Source organism: Amphiura filiformis, chromosome 14 (assembly GCF_039555335.1).
Source record: "Amphiura filiformis chromosome 14, Afil_fr2py, whole genome shotgun sequence".
Classification (NCBI taxonomy): domain Eukaryota; kingdom Metazoa; phylum Echinodermata; class Ophiuroidea; order Amphilepidida; family Amphiuridae; genus Amphiura; species Amphiura filiformis.
The window spans coordinates 51,694,873-51,718,082 of NC_092641.1; the positions used below are offsets into that span (position 1 = coordinate 51,694,873).

General features: G+C 39.6%; 1 protein-coding gene across 1 annotated transcript in view; it reads right to left on the bottom strand.

The window, feature by feature from the left end:
* LOC140170276 (uncharacterized) overlaps nt 1-23,210 on the bottom strand; it is a 103,915-nt gene that overhangs the window by 76,511 nt on the left and 4,194 nt on the right. The window contains exons 2-3 of the mRNA XM_072193644.1: nt 22,593-22,751; nt 1,940-2,226 (exon numbers count right to left, since the gene is read on the bottom strand). Coding sequence (XP_072049745.1) covers nt 1,940-2,226; nt 22,593-22,751 — 446 coding nt within the window. The remainder of the gene's footprint in view (nt 1-1,939; nt 2,227-22,592; nt 22,752-23,210) is intronic.

The window sequence follows — 23,210 nt, forward strand, 5'->3', positions numbered from 1 at the left end:
ATTCCAAAAAGGGCCCATACCACAATAAGCGCCCACCCATGGTATTTTCAATTTGCTAAAGGGTACCATTAATGTTGAAGTGACAGATAGACGTTGATACAATGAAATAGCTTGAGGATTTGAAGTCCTGAGTAAACTAAACTTGCAATACATTTACTGCATCAGAAAAGCTACTAGAACATCTTTGGACCTTATTATAACGTAAATTTGTCTCTAATAACCGGCCTTTACGAAAAAATTAGGTAAACCAGGTTTAAAAAAAGCGCCCACCCAAAAGGACTTTGTAAAATTGGAATGAATACGGTATTTATAAGCCGACGTCAAAAGTCGGCTTGTGCTGTCTCTTCTCAATTCTTTCTTTCTTCTTTCTTCTTTCTTTCTTTCTTCTGGCAACCGCAATCAACTGCATGTAGCTCCGCAAGGGATTGACAGATTTCAACCAAAGTTGATCCAAATGACCATTGGGCTAGGCCAAACCTTCCATTTGACTTTGACCTCGCTGTGACCTTTGACCTAGCTATAATGGTCAAAATGTGATTTCACAAAAATGCTACTCCTTCCACAAATTTCATGCGATGAGGACATGGTTATATCATGTGACTCGACTTTAGTCGGTGTCTACAATGTATAGGGTGTGCTCAGATAAGGGGTCAAAGGTCATTAAGGGGTCATTTCTGGTCAAAGTCTAACAAATATTCAAAAATTCACTGTCTTTACAAAATACATAGCAGAGAGTCGCCATTAGCACACATGCATTGCTACTAGCCAGGGTCTTTAGGATGCCTACAGTTTCGGGGTCAAAGGTCATTAAGGGGTTACTTCCGGTCAAAAACCAAAATTATCAAAATGTTCAAAACATTTTTATCTCAAAATGTAAACAGACCAGAATAATATAACCAACATACATGAATTAGTGTTCCCTGATGTATGCATGGTATTTTTATTTTGGGGGTCAAAGGTCATTAAGGGGTCACTTCCTGTTTTTAGCTGAATAACTTCAAGAATTTTTATCTCAAGAACTGAACAGGTTAGAATTTTTTAATTAAAATTGGAACAATGCATTTTGTCGGTGTACATAAGGGTTTTTTTTCATTGAGGTCAAAGGTCATTAAGGGGGTCAAAAGGTCAATCAAAAATTTTCAAAAAATCAAAATCCATGTATAAGTTCCGATTAAGCTGAAATTCACCAGGAATATTTCTTATGACATCCTAAGCACAATGCAAGAGCAGTTGACCCCATCCGTAACCCAGGGGTCAAGTTATAGGGTCAAATTATGGCTTGTATTCAGCGTCTGTTGACTCTAGTTATTTATGGCATCTTGTATCACCTTGAATAACAAGAGCACATAGGTGCTGCAGCCTCGCCTGAATTGAACATACACTCTGGGCCATCTGATCAAATAAAAATTATGTAAATGACCCTGGGTGACCTCTGACCTTATTGTCCTTGACATCCAATTTGACCCTTCCCATCTTTTTGACCAACCTTAGTATGATCTATTACTTCTATTACTGCGCTAAGTCAGATTTTCAGAATTGTCACATTTCGACCTCATTTAACCCAAAGATGACCTTGACCTCAACATCCGTCAGGTCACTGTATGTCCTCAGCCAATAATCATTGCTACCCAGTTTGAGTTCATTCACAGCGATAATTTTGAAATGGTACCAAATTTACAAAACTTTAAATGGTTGAAAATGCTCAAACATTTTTTTTTCCTCAATTTTTTTCCCGAAAAAATTTGGGCAAAAAAACCCTATTTCTCTAAAAATAAGCATATTTGCCCAATTTGACCTCACAGATAAATTAATCAAGTCTTTGCCATTCAAAATATGTATACTTTTATATACTTTAGGCCAACAATTTAGCAGTTATGAGGCCCAAAGGTTTCCATAATTCCAGGGTTAAGTCCACCCTTTAACTCCATCTTAGTCTTACCTGAAGAACCCCGCCGAGTTTGATATGCATCGAAAAGCCGCACTCAACAACTCAGTCTGTAGCTCCTTAGACTCCATACACACATCGCTACTCAGGAATGCTCGGGCTATACTGGACATAGTCAAGTTGCCATCTTGTTGTGGTGTGTCACTGCTGAAAGACTGCACAAGGAGTCTAGCTACCTGGTTGCTATGTTGCGTGGTTATATGTGGCAGCCATATTGAGAATGTTTGGGTTAGCACATGTAGGAATGCAATAGGGTAGTTTTCATGGGAGATACTTGCAACCTGGAAATCAATATAAAAATAAGTAAGATTAGTACTGAATATCCAAATGGATTAGGTCTAAAACTTGAAAAACAAGTTTGACCGGGATACACTAACTGTGTTATGTACTAGGCATCTCCAAGTCTGCATTAATCTCTTTGGTCTTTTCAAATGTTTTTTGTTTAATACACCATTTCAAATCAAGATCGGAAAAGTTCGGAAAACCATGCTATTTATTCAGTAAGCTAGGGGGTCAAATTGTAACAAATTGGCAGACAAATGCCATAAATTACTGTACCCATTTGCGCAAAAAATACACCTAATTAAGCCAATGTGAATATGGGGTCATCGGTTTAAATATTTTCCTAGCATTTGAGCTAACACTTCAGCTACTTGGTTTTCACAATAAGATAGCTAATACAAAGCAATGATCAAACATACATTTTTCGTCAGTTTTTTTTTTTTTACAGAACGACGATATATGCATCACCTCTTCCACAAGTCAGTCTCTTGCACAAGACATACCATCACACGCTTGATTGCACATTAAGTATCCTTGGCAAAAGTACCTCTCTCATCCATAATTGGCCATCAAAAGTTCATCGTAGTTATGTTGCCCCTTAAACATTGGAACTTCGGACTGTACATGATGCTGAAAAGGTAATGCTTTGGGTTTCATCGGAATGAATCGGGTTGAAAAGGTCTATGCTCTGCATGTTAGCCATAGACTTCAAGTTTTGAGATATTTACTCAAAATATCAAGAGCTATCTTAAGAACCACTGAACCAATACTAGGCTTGTTTGTACTCATTTTAATGCATTTTTCATGCTGATTCCAAATACGGTCATGAAAATATACAATTATGAAATTTGTGATGTTTTTTTTAAATTTGAAACTTGTCGTCTGCAGCGGACTCATTTGGCAATTTTGAGCCTTTTAAAAATATTAAAATATTTGTTCACTACCACATGCATTATAAAGGGGTAAAGTACAATGGTACTGGAACCCACAGGTGAATAGACAGTATTCATGGAAACCTGTTAAATGAGCCATAGAAGGGTCCCTGGGAAGGGTCATCTTTGCAAACAATGTCTCCAATGAATGCAGGTTGTATAATATAATGTGGTGAGTTAATTTTAGCTTTCAACTTAACAATAAGCCATGCTCAACTGCCCATGTCACAACCAGCTGCATTCACGAAATGCCAAGTGCTGCTAATGGGCTATTCCAGTTGAAATCCATACACCCCTATGAAAGACATGACCTTAACCCTAACCCAACCGCGAGTCTCACTAAAGCTCACTATTAAAACCAATGCGCATACATGCATACCACATGATGCGATAAGGCAATCAGTGTATGTCATATACCCAGAGAATCGCTGGCCCGACCAGCATACACCCCGATCCCCATCCCCAACCCTGTGGCTACAGGTCGGTGATCTTCTCGTAGCATGCGCTGGGTCCCAAGGTTCAGAGTCTGGGGTACCAAGTGACTTCTTTGTTCATCTTCTCTCCTTTTCATTTCTTCTTTCCTTCCGATAGCAAAAAAACCATGGGTTAGGGTTATCTCCCACGCAGGGAGTGTAGATTACAAATGGTGTCACCCATTCAGGTAACACAATTTTAAATTCACACCCCCCTGTGTGGAAGATTAAGGTCATGTATTCCATAGGGGGTGTATGGATTTCAACTGGAATAGCCTATTCTGATCTACCCGCCCAAGTAAAAAGTTACTTTGGCTGTTCCATTTGAAATCTGCCATACCCCTGTAGAAGATTTAAAACAAGTCTTTCACAGAGGGAGTATGTTTTTCCAATGGAATTGGCAAGGAGTTCATTTATTTTGAAACCCACACTCCCCTGTATCATGGCTAATAACTAGATCTTCCACAACTGGAGTGAATATAATTCTTTTTGAACCCCATATCCCTTCTGTAGAAAACTTTAGCTAAATCTTCCACATGGGGAGTGTGGATCTCAAATGGCATAGCCCATTATACTGTTATACAAGCAGTATAAGTCACATGATCTTATCCAAGCAGACCAAGGTCAAAAATAATAAACTTGATGTGGGTCTCCGGAACTGGAAAAGAAATTAATGGGAGTCTGTGGAATGGACAAAAGAGCTTGAAAAAGGGGGTATTTTGGGTGCCACTTCCTGGTAGTGCAAGGGGGTACTTTCTCCAATAGCTGTAAACATTTTTTGACTGATTTGCTACCAAAAATTCAAATGCACTACACTACACCCAAGTATATCCACTGCTCAGTGCCAGAAGTGGGTAAAATATAGTGCAATAGCTGCCCTGTGAACATTTGACAATTTACACACAGTATATTGTACTCATCTACACATGGCAGCTATAATGCACTTACCCACTTCTGGCATTGCGCAGTAGATATATGACATGATCCGACCCAATCAGACCAAAGTCTGAAATTGTGAAAATTTAATTATTTATCATTATTGATTTGCGCAGCAGGTAAGCTTACTATGATTCCTAGCACACTTCGTCAGCAGAGCGCAACACTATCGTAAATGTGCAGTACAATGCAATAGCTGCCATTTGCAACATTTCAATAAATGTACTTACTTTTAACCAACAACACTAGAAACTAGATGGACCGCGGTTCTCGGATGTCATGGTTTTCGACGCTGGCGTCGACCGTGATGCCTCCACCAAAGGGAGCGATGTGGCACTCAAAAGTTGATACAAAGCAGTTTGTATCAATTTGACCTCAGATGATCTCTGGGTGACCCTGGATGACCCCAAAATTACCTTCCAAATATTTGGCTCTAAATGTTGACTGTACCCACCAAGTTTCATGCACGTATGACAGTTTTTACTAATTTGACCTCAGATGACCCCAATATGACCTCCCAAAAATTTGGCTCTAAATGTTTACTGTACCCACCAAGTTTCATGCCCATCTGCTAGTTTTTACTAATTTGACCTCAGATGACCCCTGGATGACCTCAAAATGACCTTCAAAAATTTCGCTCTAAATGTTGACTGTACCCACCAAGTTTCATGCCCATACGACAGTTTTTACTAATTTGACCTCAGATGACCCCTGGGTGACCCCAAAATGACCTTCCAAAAATTTGGCTCTAAATGTTGATTGTATGTACCAAGTATCATGGCCATACAACAGTTTTTGCTCATTTGACCTCAGATGACCCCTGGGTAACCTCAGGTGACCTTGACCCACTAACCAATACAAACTTGTTCTGCCTGGGGTCAAGATGCACCCATCCACCAAGTTTGAGGAACGTGCGACTCCTAGTCTCTGAGAAAAGAGGTAAATAAGGAAAATGGGCCCCCTGACCTCAAATGACCTTTAACCTCAGTATATGACCTTGAACCTCAGCCAAAAAAAAGTAGCCAGAGTTTTTGACCATGACCCACCTATCCTGAAAATCTGAAGTCAATCCGCCCATGCATGCCCGAGATATAGCTTCCGGACGGAAGCACGGAAGCTTCGGAAGCACGGAAGGACGGAAGCACGGACATTGCAAAAACAGTATGCCTCGCGGTGGAGGCATAAAAACACCCAACTACATGTAAAGGTGATATCTTGGGGTTAGCTTAGTGGCCGTCAGGAAAGTATACAGAACATCAACACTTTACAATGAGCATGTTGAGGGGATTGTGCTGCAAACAATAGGTGTTTTACAAAAGGCAGCTATTACTTTCTACTTCACTTACGATAGTGTTGACCTCTGCCGACGACTTGGTCTTACAAAGTCATGATGTTTGATGTTTTTGCATTGTTTTTGCATCCTATTTTTGTATCTACCATTTGAAGTCCCCAGAACATTTTTCTCTTATATGACACTATTAAGGTTAGCAACTATTTTAAACTGTTGCGATTTGGTAGTTTACAGCATCTTCCGAATGATAGTGAGCTTTGGCAAAAATTGCATTTATCATTTCATAGCGAGTGTGTAGAAGAATTGAAATATCACAGATATACTTTTGTAGGTCCTGTGGTTATTGAGTTATGTTGTAAAGAGGGCTGAAACAACAACACTTTTGTAAAACGTACACAACTCATTCACAACTCATTCACAACAATAAATAAAGCAAGTTTTCAAAGCATATGATTTGTAGAATGAACTTTTGCAAAACATCAAAGTGTTATTTTTCAATAATATATTGATTTAGATAATGAAAATCAATTTTTTTGGTTGCTTTGACCAATAATACCTCATCTACCCTCAAGTAGATCCAAATTAGAGATCCAAGCATTTGTTTCTGAAAAGGGCACTGACAAAGCCCCATTTTTTAGTTCCGGAGACCCTGATTTAATGTCCCCAAACTCTGGTCTTGGGCGGCCTGGTGAACTTGACATAACCTGGAAGACAGTTCCACTTGTTGAATGCAATGAATAGAAATGAATAATATGGTTATAAAATGAATAATTAAAGAGAAAGATTTGACCCCAGGTATACCAACTCGATGTGGGGGAACAATTACAAAAACAACAAGGACAAAGAAAGATAAAATTTAATGCAGTATGCAACCTTGGACACATACTTAAATGGCACCATAATTAAATCTTGAGTCTCTTAAGCTTGTGAGAAATTGTAAACCTATTAAAAATGCAGAATGCTATTTTTTTTATGTGTCAGTACAGGCTTTGGGATAAGCATTTTGTGCAGGAAGTATCCGATGTCTGTTGCCAATGTTGGAATATAGTAGACAAATAAAGTCACTGCTACAAAATAATTCTTCTCAGTGTTAAAAACTTCAAAACTTGTTGAAAACCTGAAATCAAATAGGAATTTGAGTTTTATTTTCACCTTTTTGTAAAAAAAAAAAGACAAAACAATGAATTTCTTGATTTTCAAAGAGGACTACGTGGCATGCGCACAATTTTACTAACGTGCATGGCAGCTTTGAGACTCGGGCTTTAATTAAGGTGGTCTTACATGTGTACAAGTAAAAATCCAGAGGGCAGCATTCATATAACACCAACACTGTAGACATTAATTCAGGGCATTGATACTGCTAAAAACCCTGTGGGTCTGGATTTTAGATTAGGTGGGTATGTGTGATATGACATTGGGACTCTGAAAACTTACCCAGAAAACAAAAACAAGACCCAAAATTCTACTAATTTTCTGATTTTGAAATATTTGGAGAAAATTTAGAAAAAGCACCAAACCAGCTTTTTTTTTCTTTTTACATTGCCTGAAATTCCATTTGAAATCCATGCACCCCAACCTTAATCTCCCACACAGGAGTTTGAATATCAAATGGTGTTGCATGAATGGGTGGCTCCATTTAAAATCTACACCCCCTATGAGTGAGATTACAGACATATCTTTCATATGGGGTGTATGGGTTGTAACTGGAATAGCCCAAAGCTATCTGCCACACATCTTAGTACCCGCCTTTCCACTAATACGCTCCCCTCGTGAAAAAACCCCCAAATATTCAAATTAGACTACAGAATTCCTAAGATATCGAAATATTTCAATGTTGCACACAGCAACAAAATACAGAAGAAACTGAACACATCTTTCATATCTCAATACGCAAATTTGACGAAAACAAGACCCAAAATTCTACTAATTTTTTGACTTTGAAATATTTGTAGAAAATTTATAAAAAGCACCAAACCTTATGAACAAGTATGGTGACTCATTTTGCTTGATCTCATTTTAAGACCTCACAAGAGTGCTTGGAGTTACTAGAGATTTACATCCATGTAACAACCTGCCTATTGAATGTGTGTCTTCTGCGAAATTTCTTGGTGTCTGGCTGTCTGACAATAGTATGGTCGTTGGACATTTTGACCCGGAAAAAATTGGTACAAAGCTGATTTTTGCACTGAAGAAGCAGAAGGTATCATAGAATATCATATCCAAAATCCTCCAAAATCCACTTTGGGGAATTCTTTTTATCAAGATGGCCGCCAAAATGGCTGCCACAACATATAATTAGCTGTATCCCAGCTTCTGAAGCAGATATGATGATGATTTTAGTGTCTTTGAATAGGTTTAAGAGGTCAGGGAATTCAAATTTGCACAAGTCTAACACACTGATGTCTTCATTCACACTGTAATCCAAGATGGCCGCCAAAATGGCCGCCACCACATATGAATAGATATATCTCCGCTTCTGAAGCAGGTATGATGATGATTCTAGTGTCTTTGAATAGGTTTAAGAGGTCAGAGAATTCAAATTTGTACAAATCTAACACACTTATGTCTTCATTTTCACTGGAATCCAAGATGGCCGCCAAAATGGAACCGCATATGATTAGATATATCTCCGTTTCTGAAGTTCGCTGCGGATGATGATGATGTTAGTGTCCTGGAATATATTTCAGAGGGTAAAGAATTCAAATTTGTACTAATCTAAAACACTGATATCCTCATTCACACAGTAATCCAAGATGGCCGCCAACATGGCCACCACCACATGATATAGGCTTAATTATGTATATTTTGGCTTCTGAAGCAGATATGACAATGATATTAGAGTATTTTTTAAATACAGGTTTTAGGTGACGAGAATTCAATTTCGTATTTATCTAAAACCCTTTTGGGAATAAAATAGATGGTCATTGATGCATTTTCAGCATAAGTGACTGCTCTTCAGGATAGGTGAATTCATCAAGTGTCATATGGGGAAGAATTATAATCCATATGGGTATATCATTACCATACATGTAGTCAGTTCTTTGGCATTTACTTATTGGACTTGGACTTATTGCTTTCCTCCCACGGATCCTGGGAACCTTGGAGCTAGCAGCCGTTTCACCATGGAAGTCCATATGCCTCTGTTTGTGACCATACTCCTTGCATTGTAGATTGATGTAATCCCAAGTTCTTGGCAGCTGCTTTTTATGTTGTCAAGCCAGCGCTTTGGGGGTCTACCTCTAGGCCTGTGTCCAGGTATTCTACCTTCAAGGGCATGTTTAGGGTATCTGTCCTTTGGCATCCGTACAATGTGTCCAAAGTAGAACAGTTGTTTGGCTTTGATTTTGTGTAGTATTGTGACCTGGCTGCTTGTTGCCTCTCTTATTGATGTGTTCCGTAGACTTCTGGAGACTCCCATTATCCACCTTAAACAAGACATCTCGAACACCAACAATCTCTTCTCGTCTCTTTTCTTGAGCGTCCAAGCTTCTGCCCCATATGTTGCTATTGACAAGATTAGCACCTGGTAGAGTTCCATTTTGTGTTGATACTAATTTCTTTTGACTTCCATATTGTGGTTAACTTCCGCATGCTTCCCATTGCCAGTCCAATCCTCCGTTTGATGTCTTCCGCGTACTGGTTGAATTCTCTGTGATAACTCCTCCCAGGTAGGTGAAGGTTTGGACTTGCTTCAGTTGGTCACTTTCTATGAAGATGGTTATTGGGTGGCTGACTTTGTTGATGATCTGAACTTCAGTTTTCCCCTTGTTTATAGTGAGGCCAAATTTCTTGCTTTGAGTGTGTGTACTAGAGTTACAAGTGATTGAAGATCTTCCTCTGAATCTGCCATTAAAACAATGTCATCGGCAAACCGCAGGTTGTTGAGGGTTTTGCCTTGGATTTTGATGCCAGTGTCCAGGTCCTGGATTGCTAGACTGATGACTAATTCCAGTAGTATGTTGAATAACTGTAGCGATAGGATGCAACCTTGCCTTACTCCTGTGGCAATCCTGAACCACTCTGTGATATCTTTGTCCACCCTCACTGCACTTTTCGAGGTGCCATACAAAGCCTGTAAGAGTCGAACTATCTTGTCCGGGTAACCTAGGTGCTTCATTGCTGCCCATAGTCCATCTTGCCACATGGTGTCAAAGGCCTTCTGGTAATCTATGTAGCAGAGATACAGCGCCTTGTCTATTTCAGTGTATTTTTCTGTTATTTGTCTTAGTGTAAAAAGCGGGTCAACAGTGCTACGGCCTGGTCTAAACCCTGCTTGTGATTCGGAGAGTATCTCCTCGGTTTGCTTTTTCATCCGGCTGTGAATTATGCTGCAGAAGACTTTCCCTGCACGAGACTTAGTAGGCTTATGCCTCTATAGTTGGCACAGTCTAACTTGTCCTTCTTTTTGAAAATGGGGTCAATGATTGCTTTGCTCCAGTCCTCTGGTACACATTCGGAGTCCATATCCTTCGGCATAATTTATGAATCATGTCTATTCCTGTATCACCAGCAGCTTTTAATTCCTCTGCTGTGATACCATCATGTCCAGCTGCTTTCCCTTCCTTAAGGTGTTTCAAGGCTAGTTCCACTTCCTCTCTGAGTATTCCTGGTTCAGGATCACTGGATTGAGTACTGGATAATGTCTGTAGTATGGTTGAGTCAGTTGGACCTGGCATGTTATATAAGTCCAAATAATTTTCTCTCCATCTATCCTTGATTTTTTCCTCATCAGTGAGAATATTTCCTGCTTTATCTTTTACACTTTTCATCCGGAGAGTTTGTTTCCCTGTTAGGGTTTTGATTGTTTGGTAGACCTGTCTAGTTTTAGAGGCTTGGTGGCAATGATCTACCTCCTTGCACAGATTGTTGATCCAGATGTCCTTACACTGTTTTGACTGTCTTTTGATCTCTCTGTTCAGGAAGTTGTATCTACTGTTTTTTGAGTTGTCTGTAAGCTTTTGTTGTTTAATCTCTCTTCTTTCGTCACATAATTTGAGTACTAGTCTTCTGCTGAAATCCAAGGCTTTTGTGGCTTTGGTTTCTTGAGGCCAAGCACGTTTTCAGATGTTTCCTTGAAGCTTTGTTTTATTGAGTCCCATAGGTCTTCCACCTCAAGGTCTGTGTCTGGTACATCTAGAAGTGGTTCAAATCTGCCCCTATTTGGATCTCAAATGAACTTCTGGTTGTAGAATCCTGTATGTACGCATAGATGTCCTCCTCCTTTCAAACATTTTTTCTTTATAAAAAAAAAGTGAAGGGTAACCTAAGCTACGTTGATTCATATTCTCGATCGACGGCGCAAACAGCGTGGGATTCAGGTTGGGGAAGGATGTGTGGCCACAGCCGGATAGCGTGAGGGAATAATTGAGATATTTTGGGATGAATAGACACCCCTTTCTGCAAGTACATGTATAATCTCCTCAGCGTTTGGGCAATTTCCTCCTCTGCAATCTTCACCAGCTGTGACACATTTAAGTCCATTTTTGCAGCAGGAACCTCCTTTATTTCCACAAGAATTCCTGGAGGATTTTACATTTGAGTCGTACAAACTTAAGCAAGCTTTGTGGTGGTGACTCCACTTCTGCAACATTTGGACATGGAAAGACAAGTTTGTTGAAGAAGAACAAAAAAAAAAAAAAAATTGCAGCCGCTATCATCCTGAGGCGGCAGTAGAACAAATTGGTACAGCTTGTTGTCTTATATGGTGGCAGAGAAAAAGATCCTTTAAAAGGTTTACGGTTCGCTAAATTCATGGCAATGGTATCACCAAATAAAGCATCACTTGATCCACAGAAGCTTCCACCTACTGAAAGAGCAGCATATTTCCAGTCTGCGATTTCTTTTGCCGGTCATACTACGGAGAAAGCTCTCAAACAATGACTTGGATCCAAAGCAATGGGGTTGGAAACGCTCTGACACTGTACTAGCACTGGAAGATGCAGCACCACAAAGCTTGCTTAAGTTTGTACGATGTAAATGTAAACTACCCTCCAGGAATCCTTGTGGAAATAATGGATGTTCCTGTCGCAAAATTGAAGTGTCACAGCTTTTGGAGATTGCAGAGGAGAAAATTTCCGAAATGCTAAGGCGATTATACTTGCAGATGAGTCCAAAAGACAGCTACTTTGCTTCAGAAGCTGATATATAATAAACAAATGTAGATATTTATATAGTGCTTTATGCTGTAAACAACCTCAAAGAGCTTGACATATATTCCACTGTCATTAGAATATGTCGAAACCAGGTTGCAGCCTACAAATGGCGCAGGGTTCATCAGCATGATCAGTACAACGACTGTGACTACCCCTAACAGCTTCCATTGCACCTGGGTGGGGTGAGGGATATCTTGGAATACAGTGTGCGTGAAGACTTGGTGCTTTAGAAAAACACAAAATTGAATTCTGTGTCACCTGACACCTATTCAAAGACTCTAAAATCATTGTCATATCTGCTTCAGAAGCCAAAATATACGGGATTATACCATGTGGTGGTGGCCATTTTGACGGCCATCTTGGATTTCTGTGTGCATGAAGACATCAGTGTTTTAGAATAGTACAAATTTGAATTCTTTGACCTATGAAATATATTCAAGGACACTAAAATCATCATCATATCTGCTTCAGAAGCGGAGATATATCTAATCATATGTGTGCGTACCATTTTGGTGGCCATGTTGGATACAGTGTGAATGAAGACATCAGTGTGTTAGACTTGTGCAAAATTTGAATTCCCTGATTCTTAAACCTATTCAAAGACACTAAAGGTATCATCATCATATCTGCCAAAATCTGAATACAGCTTTGGGGAATTATATGTTCAAGATGGCAGCCAAAATGGCTGCCATCTTGACATAAAAGAATTAGCCCCAAAGTGGATTTGGTGGACTTTGGATATGATATTCTATGTACCTTCTGAATAGGTTTAAGAGGTCAGCTTTGAATTCAAATTTGCACAAGTCTAACACACTGATTTCTTCATTCACAATGTAATCCAAGATGGCCACCAAAATGGCCGCCGTCACATATGAATAGATATATCTCCGCTTCTGAAGCAGGTATGATGATGATTCTAGTGTCTTTGAATAGGTTTAAGAGGTCAGAGAATTCAAATTTGTACAAATCTAACACACTTATGTCTTCATTTTCACTGGAATCCAAGATGGCCGCCAAAATGGAACCGCATATGATTAGATATATCTCCGTTTCTGAAGTTCGCTGCGGATGATGATGATGTTAGTGTCCTGGAATATATTTCAGAGGGTAAAGAATTCAAATTTGTACTAATCTAAAACACTGATATCCTCATTCACACAGTAATCCAAGATGGCCGCCAACATGGCCACCACCACATGATATAGGCTTAATTATGTATATTTTGGCTTCTGAAGCAGATATGACAATGATATTAGAGTATTTTTAAATACAGGTTTTAGGTGACGAGAATTCAATTTCGTATTTATCTAAAACCCTTTTGGGAATAAAATAGATGGTCATTGATGCATTTTCAGCATAAGTGACTGCTCTTCAGGATAGGTGAATTCATCAAGTGTCATATGGGGAAGAATTATAATCCATATGGGTATATCATTACCATACATGTAGTCAGTTCTTTGGCATTTACTTATTGGACTTGGACTTATTGCTTTCCTCCCACGGATCCTGGGAACCTTGGAGCTAGCAGCCGTTTCACCATGGAAGTCCATATGCCTCTGTTTGTGACCATACTCCTTGCATTGTAGATTGATGTAATCCCAAGTTCTTGGCAGCTGCTTTTTATGTTGTCAAGCCAGCGCTTTGGGGGTCTACCTCTAGGCCTGTGTCCAGGTATTCTACCTTCAAGGGCATGTTTAGGGTATCTGTCCTTTGGCATCCGTACAATGTGTCCAAAGTAGAACAGTTGTTTGGCTTTGATTTTGTGTAGTATTGTGACCTGGCTGCTTGTTGCCTCTCTTATTGATGTGTTCCGTGACTTCTGGAGACTCCCATTATCCACCTTAACCAAGTCATCTCGAACACCAACAATCTCTTCTCGTCTCTTTACTTGAGCTACCAAGCTTCTGCCCCATATGTTGCTATTGACAAGATTAGCACCTGGTAGAGTTCCATTTTGTGTTGATACTAATTTCTTTTGACTTCCATATTGTGGTTAACTTCCGCATGCTTCCCATTGCCAGTCCAATCCTCCGTTTGATGTCTTCCGCGTACTGGTTGAATTCTCTGTGATAACTCCTCCCAGGTAGGTGAAGGTTTGGACTTGCTTCAGTTGGTCACTTTCTATGAAGATGGTTATTGGGTGGCTGACTTTGTTGATGATCTGAACTTCAGTTTTCCCTTGTTTATAGTGAGGCCAAATTTCTTGCTTTGAGTGTGTACTAGAGTTACAAGTGATTGAAGATCTTCCTCTGAATCTGCCATTAAAACAATGTCATCGGCAAACCGCAGGTTGTTGAGGGTTTTGCCTTGGATTTTGATGCCAGTGTCCAGGTCCTGGATTGCTAGACTGATGACTAATTCCAGTAGTATGTTGAATAACTGTAGCGATAGGATGCAACCTTGCCTTACTCCTGTGGCAATCCTGAACCACTCTGTGATATCTTTGTCCACCCTCACTGCACTTTTCGAGGTGCCATACAAAGCCTGTAAGAGTCGAACTATCTTGTCCGGGTAACCTAGGTGCTTCATTGCTGCCCATAGTCCATCTTGCCACATGGTGTCAAAGGCCTTCTGGTAATCTATGTAGCAGAGATACAGCGCCTTGTCTATTTCAGTGTATTTTTCTGTTATTTGTCTTAGTGTAAAAAGCGGGTCAACAGTGCTACGGCCTGGTCTAAACCCTGCTTGTGATTCGAGAGTATCTCCTCGGTTTGCTTTTTTCATCCGGCTGTGAATTATGCTGCAGAAGACTTTCCCTGCGAGACTTAGTAGGCTTATGCCTCTATAGTTGGCACAGTCTAACTTGTCCTTCTTTTTGAAAATGGGGTCAATGATTGCTTTGCCCCAGTCCTCTGGTACACATTCGGATTTCCATATCCTTCGGCATAATTTATGAATCATGTCTATTCCTGTATCACCAGCAGCTTTTAATTCCTCTGCTGTGATACCATCATGTCCAGCTGCTTTCCCTTCCTTAAGGTGTTTCAAGGCTAGTTCCACTTCCTCTCTGAGTATTCCTGGTTCAGGATCACTGGATTGAGTACTGGATAATGTCTGTAGTATGGTTGAGTCAGTTGGACCTGGCATGTTATATAAGTCCAAATAATTTTCTCTCCATCTATCCTTGATTTTTTCCTCATCAGTGAGAATATTTCCTGCTTTATCTTTTACACTTTTCATCCGGAGAGTTTGTTTCCCTGTTAGGGTTTTGATTGTTTGGTAGACCTGTCTAGTTTTAGAGGCTTGGTGGCAATGATCTACCTCCTTGCACAGATTGTTGATCCAGATGTCCTTACACTGTTTTGACTGTCTTTTGATCTCTCTGTTCAGGAAGTTGTATCTACTGTTTTTGAGTTGTCTGTAAGCTTTTGTTGTTTAATCTCTCTTCTTTCGTCACATAATTTGAGTACTAGTCTTCTGCTGAAATCCAAGGCTTTTGTGGCTTTGGTTTCTTGAGGCCAAGTACGTTTTCAGATGTTTCCTTGAAGCTTTGTTTTATTGAGTCCCATAGGTCTTCCACCTCAAGGTCTGTGTCTGGTACATCTAGAAGTGGTTCAAATCTGCCCCCTATTTGGATCTCAAATGAACTTCTGGTTGTAGAATCCTGTATGTACGCATAGATGTCCTCCTCCTTTCGAAACATTTTTTTCTTTATAAAAAAAAAAGTGAAGGGTAACCTAAGCTACGTTGATTCATATTCTCGATCGACGGCGCAAACAGCGTGGGATTCAGGTTGGGGAAGGATGTGTGGCCACAGCCGGATAGCGTGAGGGAATAATTGAGATATTTTGGGATGAATAGACACCCCTTTCTGCAAGTACATGTATAATCTCCTCAGCGTTTGGGCAATTTCCTCCTCTGCAATCTTCACCAGCTGTGACACATTTAAGTCCATTTTTGCAGCAGGAACCTCCTTTATTTCCACAAGAATTCCTGGAGGATTTTACATTTGAGTCGTACAAACTTAAGCAAGCTTTGTGGTGGTGACTCCACTTCTGCAACATTTGGACATGGAAAGACAAGTTTGTTGAAGAAGAACAAAACAACCGAAAAAATTGCAGCCGCTATCATCCTGAGGCGGCAGTAGAACAAATTGGTACAGCTTGTTGTCTTATATGGTGGCAGAGAAAAAGATCCTTTAAAAGGTTTACGGTTCGCTAAATTCATGGCAATGGTATCACCAAATAAAGCATCACTTGATCCACAGAAGCTTCCACCTACTGAAAGAGCAGCATATTTCCAGTCTGCGATTTCTTTTGCCGGTCATACTACGGAGAAAGCTCTCAAACAATGACTTGGATCCAAAGCAATGGGGTTGGAAACGCTCTGACACTGTACTAGCACTGGAAGATGCAGCACCACAAAGCTTGCTTAAGTTTGTACGATGTAAATGTAAACTACCCTCCAGGAATCCTTGTGGAAATAATGGATGTTCCTGTCGCAAAATTGAAGTGTCACAGCTTTTGGAGATTGCAGAGGAGAAAATTTCCGAAATGCTAAGGCGATTATACTTGCAGATGAGTCCAAAAGACAGCTACTTTGCTTCAGAAGCTGATATATAATAAACAAATGTAGATATTTATATAGTGCTTTATGCTGTAAACAACCTCAAAGAGCTTGACATATATTCCACTGTCATTAGAATATGTCGAAACCAGGTTGCAGCCTACAAATGGCGCAGGGTTCATCAGCATGATCAGTACAACGACTGTGACTACCCCTAACAGCTTCCATTGCACCTGGGTGGGGTGAGGGATATCTTGGAATACAGTGTGCGTGAAGACTTGGTGCTTTAGAAAAACACAAAATTGAATTCTGTGTCACCTGACACCTATTCAAAGACTCTAAAATCATTGTCATATCTGCTTCAGAAGCCAAAATATACGGGATTATACCATGTGGTGGTGGCCATTTTGACGGCCATCTTGGATTTCTGTGTGCATGAAGACATCAGTGTTTTAGAATAGTACAAATTTGAATTCTTTGACCTATGAAATATATTCAAGGACACTAAAATCATCATCATATCTGCTTCAGAAGCGGAGATATATCTAATCATATGTGACGGCGGCCATTTTGGTGGCCATGTTGGATTACAGTGTGAATGAAGACATCAGTGTGTTAGACTTGTGCAAATTTGAATTCCCTGACCTCTTAAACCTATTCAAAGACACTAAAATCATCATCATATCTGCTTCAGAAGCTGAGATACAGCTAATTATATGTTGTGGCAGCCATTTTGGCGGCCATCTTGGATAAAAAGAATTCCCCAAAGTGGATTTTGGTGGACTTTGGATATGATATTCTATGATACCTTCTGCTTCTTCGGTGCAAAAATCAGCTTTGTACCAATTTTTTCCGGGTTGCACCTGTTTTTCATCTTCAACGACCATACTACAAGCTTTCATGGAATCTTCACATTGATCACATATGCAAAAAACTCGCAAAATCAGTGGTTTCATTCATATATCTTTCCAATCAGCCCCCTTCAACATCCATCACTCTTTGTACTTGGTCTTGGTTCGCCCCATTCTGGAGTATGGTTGTACTACTTGGCATCCTCTGAACATAACCCTTACCAACTGTCTTGAGTCTACTCAAAGATTCGCCTGTTGTGTCATTCTTCAGTCTTGGAACCTCTACCATGAGGACCTTCTCTTGGATTCCGACCTGCCTCTTCTTAGTAAGCGTTGTGATGTTGCTTCTCTGTGTCACTTATTTAAAATCTTTGCCAATCTTTGTTCTTCTCCAAACCCTTTCCAGCCTCATCCCAGACCCGGTCTACGAAACCTCAATTCTGGCGCTGTTCAAATTCCTTTCCGCCGGCTTTCATTGTCCCAGAGATCATTTTATCCGTTTGCCTCCTCCATCTGGAATTATCTCCCTGAGGCTATTGTCAATGCTTCTTCCCTCCAGGCCTTCAAATTGGCCATTCAGTCCCACCTCCTCTAACCAGTTCACATAATTTATTTTTTGTTTCATTTTATTCTGTATTGATATGTATTTTCTAGTAATGTTTTGATTTTAATGTAATAATGTAAGGGCAATCCTTCAATTTATACAGCATATAAAGCCCTGGTGCGACCGCACCTTGAATACAGCTGTTGTATTTGGAACCCTACACAAAAGAACACATACAGACGATGGAATCAATCCAACGCAAAGCAAGATTCGCTTGTCGGGATTATGGAAGAACAGAGGGAGTACTGTGACTGAAAAGATCAGATGTGAAATTTATCAATTGTACACAAATTAATACAAATCAGAGTTTTATGCTAAATGTACTAGCCATGCAGCATATGCACAATGGGCAAGTGGACTACAGAGAAGTCTTGGAGAAAGTAGGCATGATATGACTTGAACAACCTACCAAGAAGTGGCAGACCCAGGGTCACAAGCGGCAACCAAGACGCATCTATCATCAACAATGCCAAGAACAACAGAAGTTTTACAGGTGATTTTAACTCTTTTATCATCATCAGTGGACATTTTTTGATTGATCCACATTGGTAATTTATGTTTTCCCCTTTTCTCTTTTTTTATACAGCATGAAACATTAGGAAGAGGCTTCATAGGAGACATGAGTAACAACCAGGGCGGATCTGTCTTGAGACAATACTAAACAGGCTGTACTCCAATGATTTGAGAGCCTGCCAGCTGAGAAGGAAACCATGTCTGCTCCCGCGTCATCGACAGGGCAGGATAGCTCTCACAAAGCATCATGAAAGGTGGAACAGACATTAATGGCAGAATGTTTTGTTTACAGACGAATCATGAGTCGCCCTATATTATATTGGATCAATCGGCATTGATGACTACAGCGAAGACGAAATGAAAATATTGGAGATGATGGAAATGTAGAAGTGGAAGCGTTTGGAGGAGGGAGGAGGTCTCATGATCTGGGCAGGTACAAATGTATCAGCAGTAACAGGAAGACAGATCTTGTGGTGATTAGACATAGCCTGAACACAAATCGGTATATCACTGATATTTTCCGACCTTAAATATGCTGGCGCAGATGGTGAGGATGTTTATTTTGATGGATGTTTCTCACAGGCTAGTGCAACTGACCAGTTTCTTGAAGACGATGGTATCAATTGTCTTATCTAGCCTTAGGCAAAAAAAAAAATTGCTTGTTTGTCCTCCACCGCTTTGAAAGAGGACGTGCGGCGGGCGGATTTTTTTTTTTTTATTTTTTTTTGGATTTGGCGTATTCCTGGACCTAGTAGCTAGAGCTAAATGCTACAATCATTCCTGGTCACTTAAAAAACCAACATTTTGTTTCTTTAATATGCAGTTAAAGTTATAATTTGTGTTCATGTCATAGTCTTTTAATGATTTCAAATCCAATGTATTTTGAAGTCACTAAAAATAACAGACTATGACATGAACACAAGTTATAACTTTGCATATTGAAGACACAAAATGTTTTTGGGGGGCTTTTTTTTTTAATTTTCAACCATGAGAGATATTAGTATTTAGTTCTAGCTAGGTCCAGAGATACTCCAAATCTGAAAAAAAAAAATGAATTTTACTTATTTTTGTAAAAAAAAAATTGAAAAAAAAAGTAAATATTGGTCAGGCCTTAATCTGAGGAGCGGGCGGTGGAGCACAAACAAACAACTTTTTTTTTGGCCTTATCTAGCCTTACAAAAGTCCAAACCTGAAACCCTTGGAGCATATGTAGTGGAGCGTGAATCAACAGCAAGTGGAGGAGGTGCTTGGCAGCTATTGATTCAGCAGCTACAATTAAAGACAGAGATAAAAAGAATTTATCGCGTCTGACGTTATCTGTCAATCAAATTCGAGCACGGTTTGTTTACAAGTGTCGTGATAATGACTTGCTGAACGCGGATTTATAACCGGGCGCCTTATTGCTATTTTGCACCTTTCGACATGCAAACCATCTCAAAAGTTAGGTCATTATAGTAGGAAACTTTCTTTGGTGAAGGCACCATGTCCACAATGTACGGAATTTTTCGCCATTTGCTGCTATTCCTTTTCTCCGATCAGCACCAGATAGATCGGTCTTCCTTTTACGCGCTGATTAACCTGTGTAAACCAATCAATGATTGTAATTGACAGTGACATCAGACGCGATAAATTGTTTTTATCTCTGTCTTTAATTATAGACACCTAATATGCGTCCCGACATTTCGAAACACTACTGTCCAAAATAGTCCGCAAATAATACCGAATATGATGGAATATAAACTATGGCCATAAACTGTCGTAAACAGGTATATTAAGTCTGGATTGACTGACTGCATGCGCGTATTTTTGAGGGGGCTTTGGGGGCGCCAGCCCCCGGGGTAAAAGCAGGGGGCGGCCAAAACGAAGGGGCGGTGGAAGAAGAAGGGGCGGCAAAAATGGCACTTTGGCCCAAATTTGACCTCACAGATGAACTTATCAAATCTTTGCCATTCTAAATATGTATACTTTTATATACTTTAGACCAACAATTTAGAAGTTATGAGGCCCGAAAGTTTCCATAATTCCAGGGTTCAGACCAACCTTAAATAAAGAAGTTCTGCCCAATTTGAACCAGTAGGTTTAAAATCCAAAAAAAGTGAAGAAACACCTAAAATAAACCCAGTTTTCCCTTCAAATTGGACCTGTGGGCAGAATTGGCCTCACCGTCTGGATATCATGTCGGGGCATTTTGCAGGATGGGCAAGTGTAGCTGACAATCAGGCATTACTCGGATCGGAGCCAACACAATACATCTCAAATCACTACTCTTTCACCTCTTGTTTTTATTCACTCTCTCTTATCAAATATTCTGTGGAAATTTAATGTGTTAAATTGTTGCAAGCCATCTTTAGCATCTTTTGGGAAACAGTCAGTATTGGGTGAGGAAACCCTCTGTTTAAAACAACAGCGCTGGAATTACAAATGTTAACGGGTCAACCTGACCCGTCCACATTGTAGACAATAACATGGACACTACCACTGAACAATCAGCGGAGCAGTCACGTATGGCCAAACCGAATAATACACAGCAAGAACAGTTCAACACTACAGTTATGGCATCCCTAGAGAAAATGCTAGCTTGCCAAGATCAATTGAAATCGGATCTAGAGACATTTAAGAATGGCATCACTATAATCAAATTAAGTAATTCTTGGCCAAACTGGAACACTGTGAACGCTAGTGGCTCCGCGATAAACACACACGAATATAGCGTGGTACAGAAGAAAATATACACTGCATATACGCTTAGTACACTACATGGACGCAACGCGCATTTTCCAGTTTGGCCAAGAATTACTTAATTTGATTATAGATCAGTTGAGTCCCAAGGAGAGGAAATAAATGAACTACAGGAAAATACGGACAAAATGGCCATGCAACTTATCAACAATGCATGGCAGAACATTACAAGTACCATATTGGTAGGCTATGGGAGGAGGTGAATAAGTCAGAGAGGTTCCAAGGAGGAACAATTTGCGAGTGGCTGGTTATCCTGAACGTCAAGGGGGAAATGTGAAAGAAATTGTCAAAGACATTTTGATTATCAAGTTTGAGTTTGACGATATTGAAAGGTCCGCCATTACAGCGAATTGCTCAAGAAACCTCGCCATATTCTAATTCGGCTTCTCCGGTATTTTTATAATTCACATAATGTACGTTAATTATTGTAAATTAATGCTAATTTACCGGTTGATTAACCGCAATTTTTAATTTGCCGGTAAATTAACAACACTGACATATTTATCTCTGTGTATCCTTTGTTTGTCAGGCCTCCGCCCTTGTCTTGTCTTGTTGTTATATCTGTGTGTTTTATTTTTGTAAGGTGTTGCCACACTTTTCCAGGCATTTCCTCCATCTTGTGTTTTTGATCATTTTGGTGTTTTAGCATTCTTTGTAATTTTGATGGAAATAAATTGAATTGAATTGAAATTGAATTGAATCAATCAGGGTTCGGTTTTTGCCGGCAAAAACCTGTATTTGCCAGCAAAGTGGCGAAAACTCATATAGTCACTCAAATATTAAAAAGTAACACAGAAAGCTCAAACAGTAACACCAAACTTTTAATGAATCATTCAATAATTTTTTGTCTCATCAAGTCCTTAAAACGAAAAAGTTTTCAATTTGATGTTTGCCACATTTCGGTTAAATGCACTTGAGCAATGGAAACGCATGCTTTTAATATTACTTATAATTACAAAATCTGGGCTTGTTACACTCAGGAAATAATTTTGTGTAACTTCATAATTTGTTTTGAGATTAAATAACTGAACTATATAAATCACTTTTTTAGTTTTTGCCAGCAAAAACTGGCAAAAACTGTTTTTGCCAAGCGGTTTTAACCGCGGTTAAAACCGTGTTTTTTTCCACCTGCGGCAAAAACCTGCGAACCCTGGTCAATCAATTGAGAAAAATTAAACAATAGTAGAAATCCATACACCCCCTATGAAAGACATGACTTTAATTTCCCACAGACAGGTATAAATTTCAAATGGAATCACCCATTCCGGTAACCCCATTTAAAATTCACACTCCCTGTGTGGAAGATAACAGTAATATCTTCAACAGGGGGTGTATGACTTTCTACTGTAATAGCCTCATTAGTCTCACCTGACCATCCCAAGTAGCTCCTAAGACATCAGAATCAACCTCCACATCTATACTCCCCAGTACATCCTCACTGTATGCCTTCATCACTCCGTCATCTTTGGTGCCGTCATTTGATGAGTGCAGTAGAACTGCTCTCAACTGCTGAGTCCTGAGTAGATGCTGAAAGTTAACAAGCGATAAGTATTAGATAAAGGATGAGAAACAGACCATTATCAGAAATAATCGGTGTCTTGTTGAGGTATGGTAAGCATGTTAGTCGCTCGGAAGGCGAGACCCCGAAGCGACTAACATGCGAACCATACCTCAACAAGACACCGATTAGTTTCTGATAATGGTCTGTTTTGAACCGTTTATCTTACATACACGGCGAGCAAATAAACAATAACCTTAACACTGTAAAAACGTTCATATAATATTTCTTTCCTTATATTTACGTGTAATTGTAACTTTTGTTAACATTTAATCATTTTAATATAAAATAAAAACACCGGTATAACTGGTCTTCATGAAAGTCTACACATTATTGATGGAGAGTTTTTTTAGTCGTCCTTTTCTTTAAAATATGAGGTCGTTCACTTAAGGGATCCAAAATGAGCGTTTATTATGTTTCGACAGTAT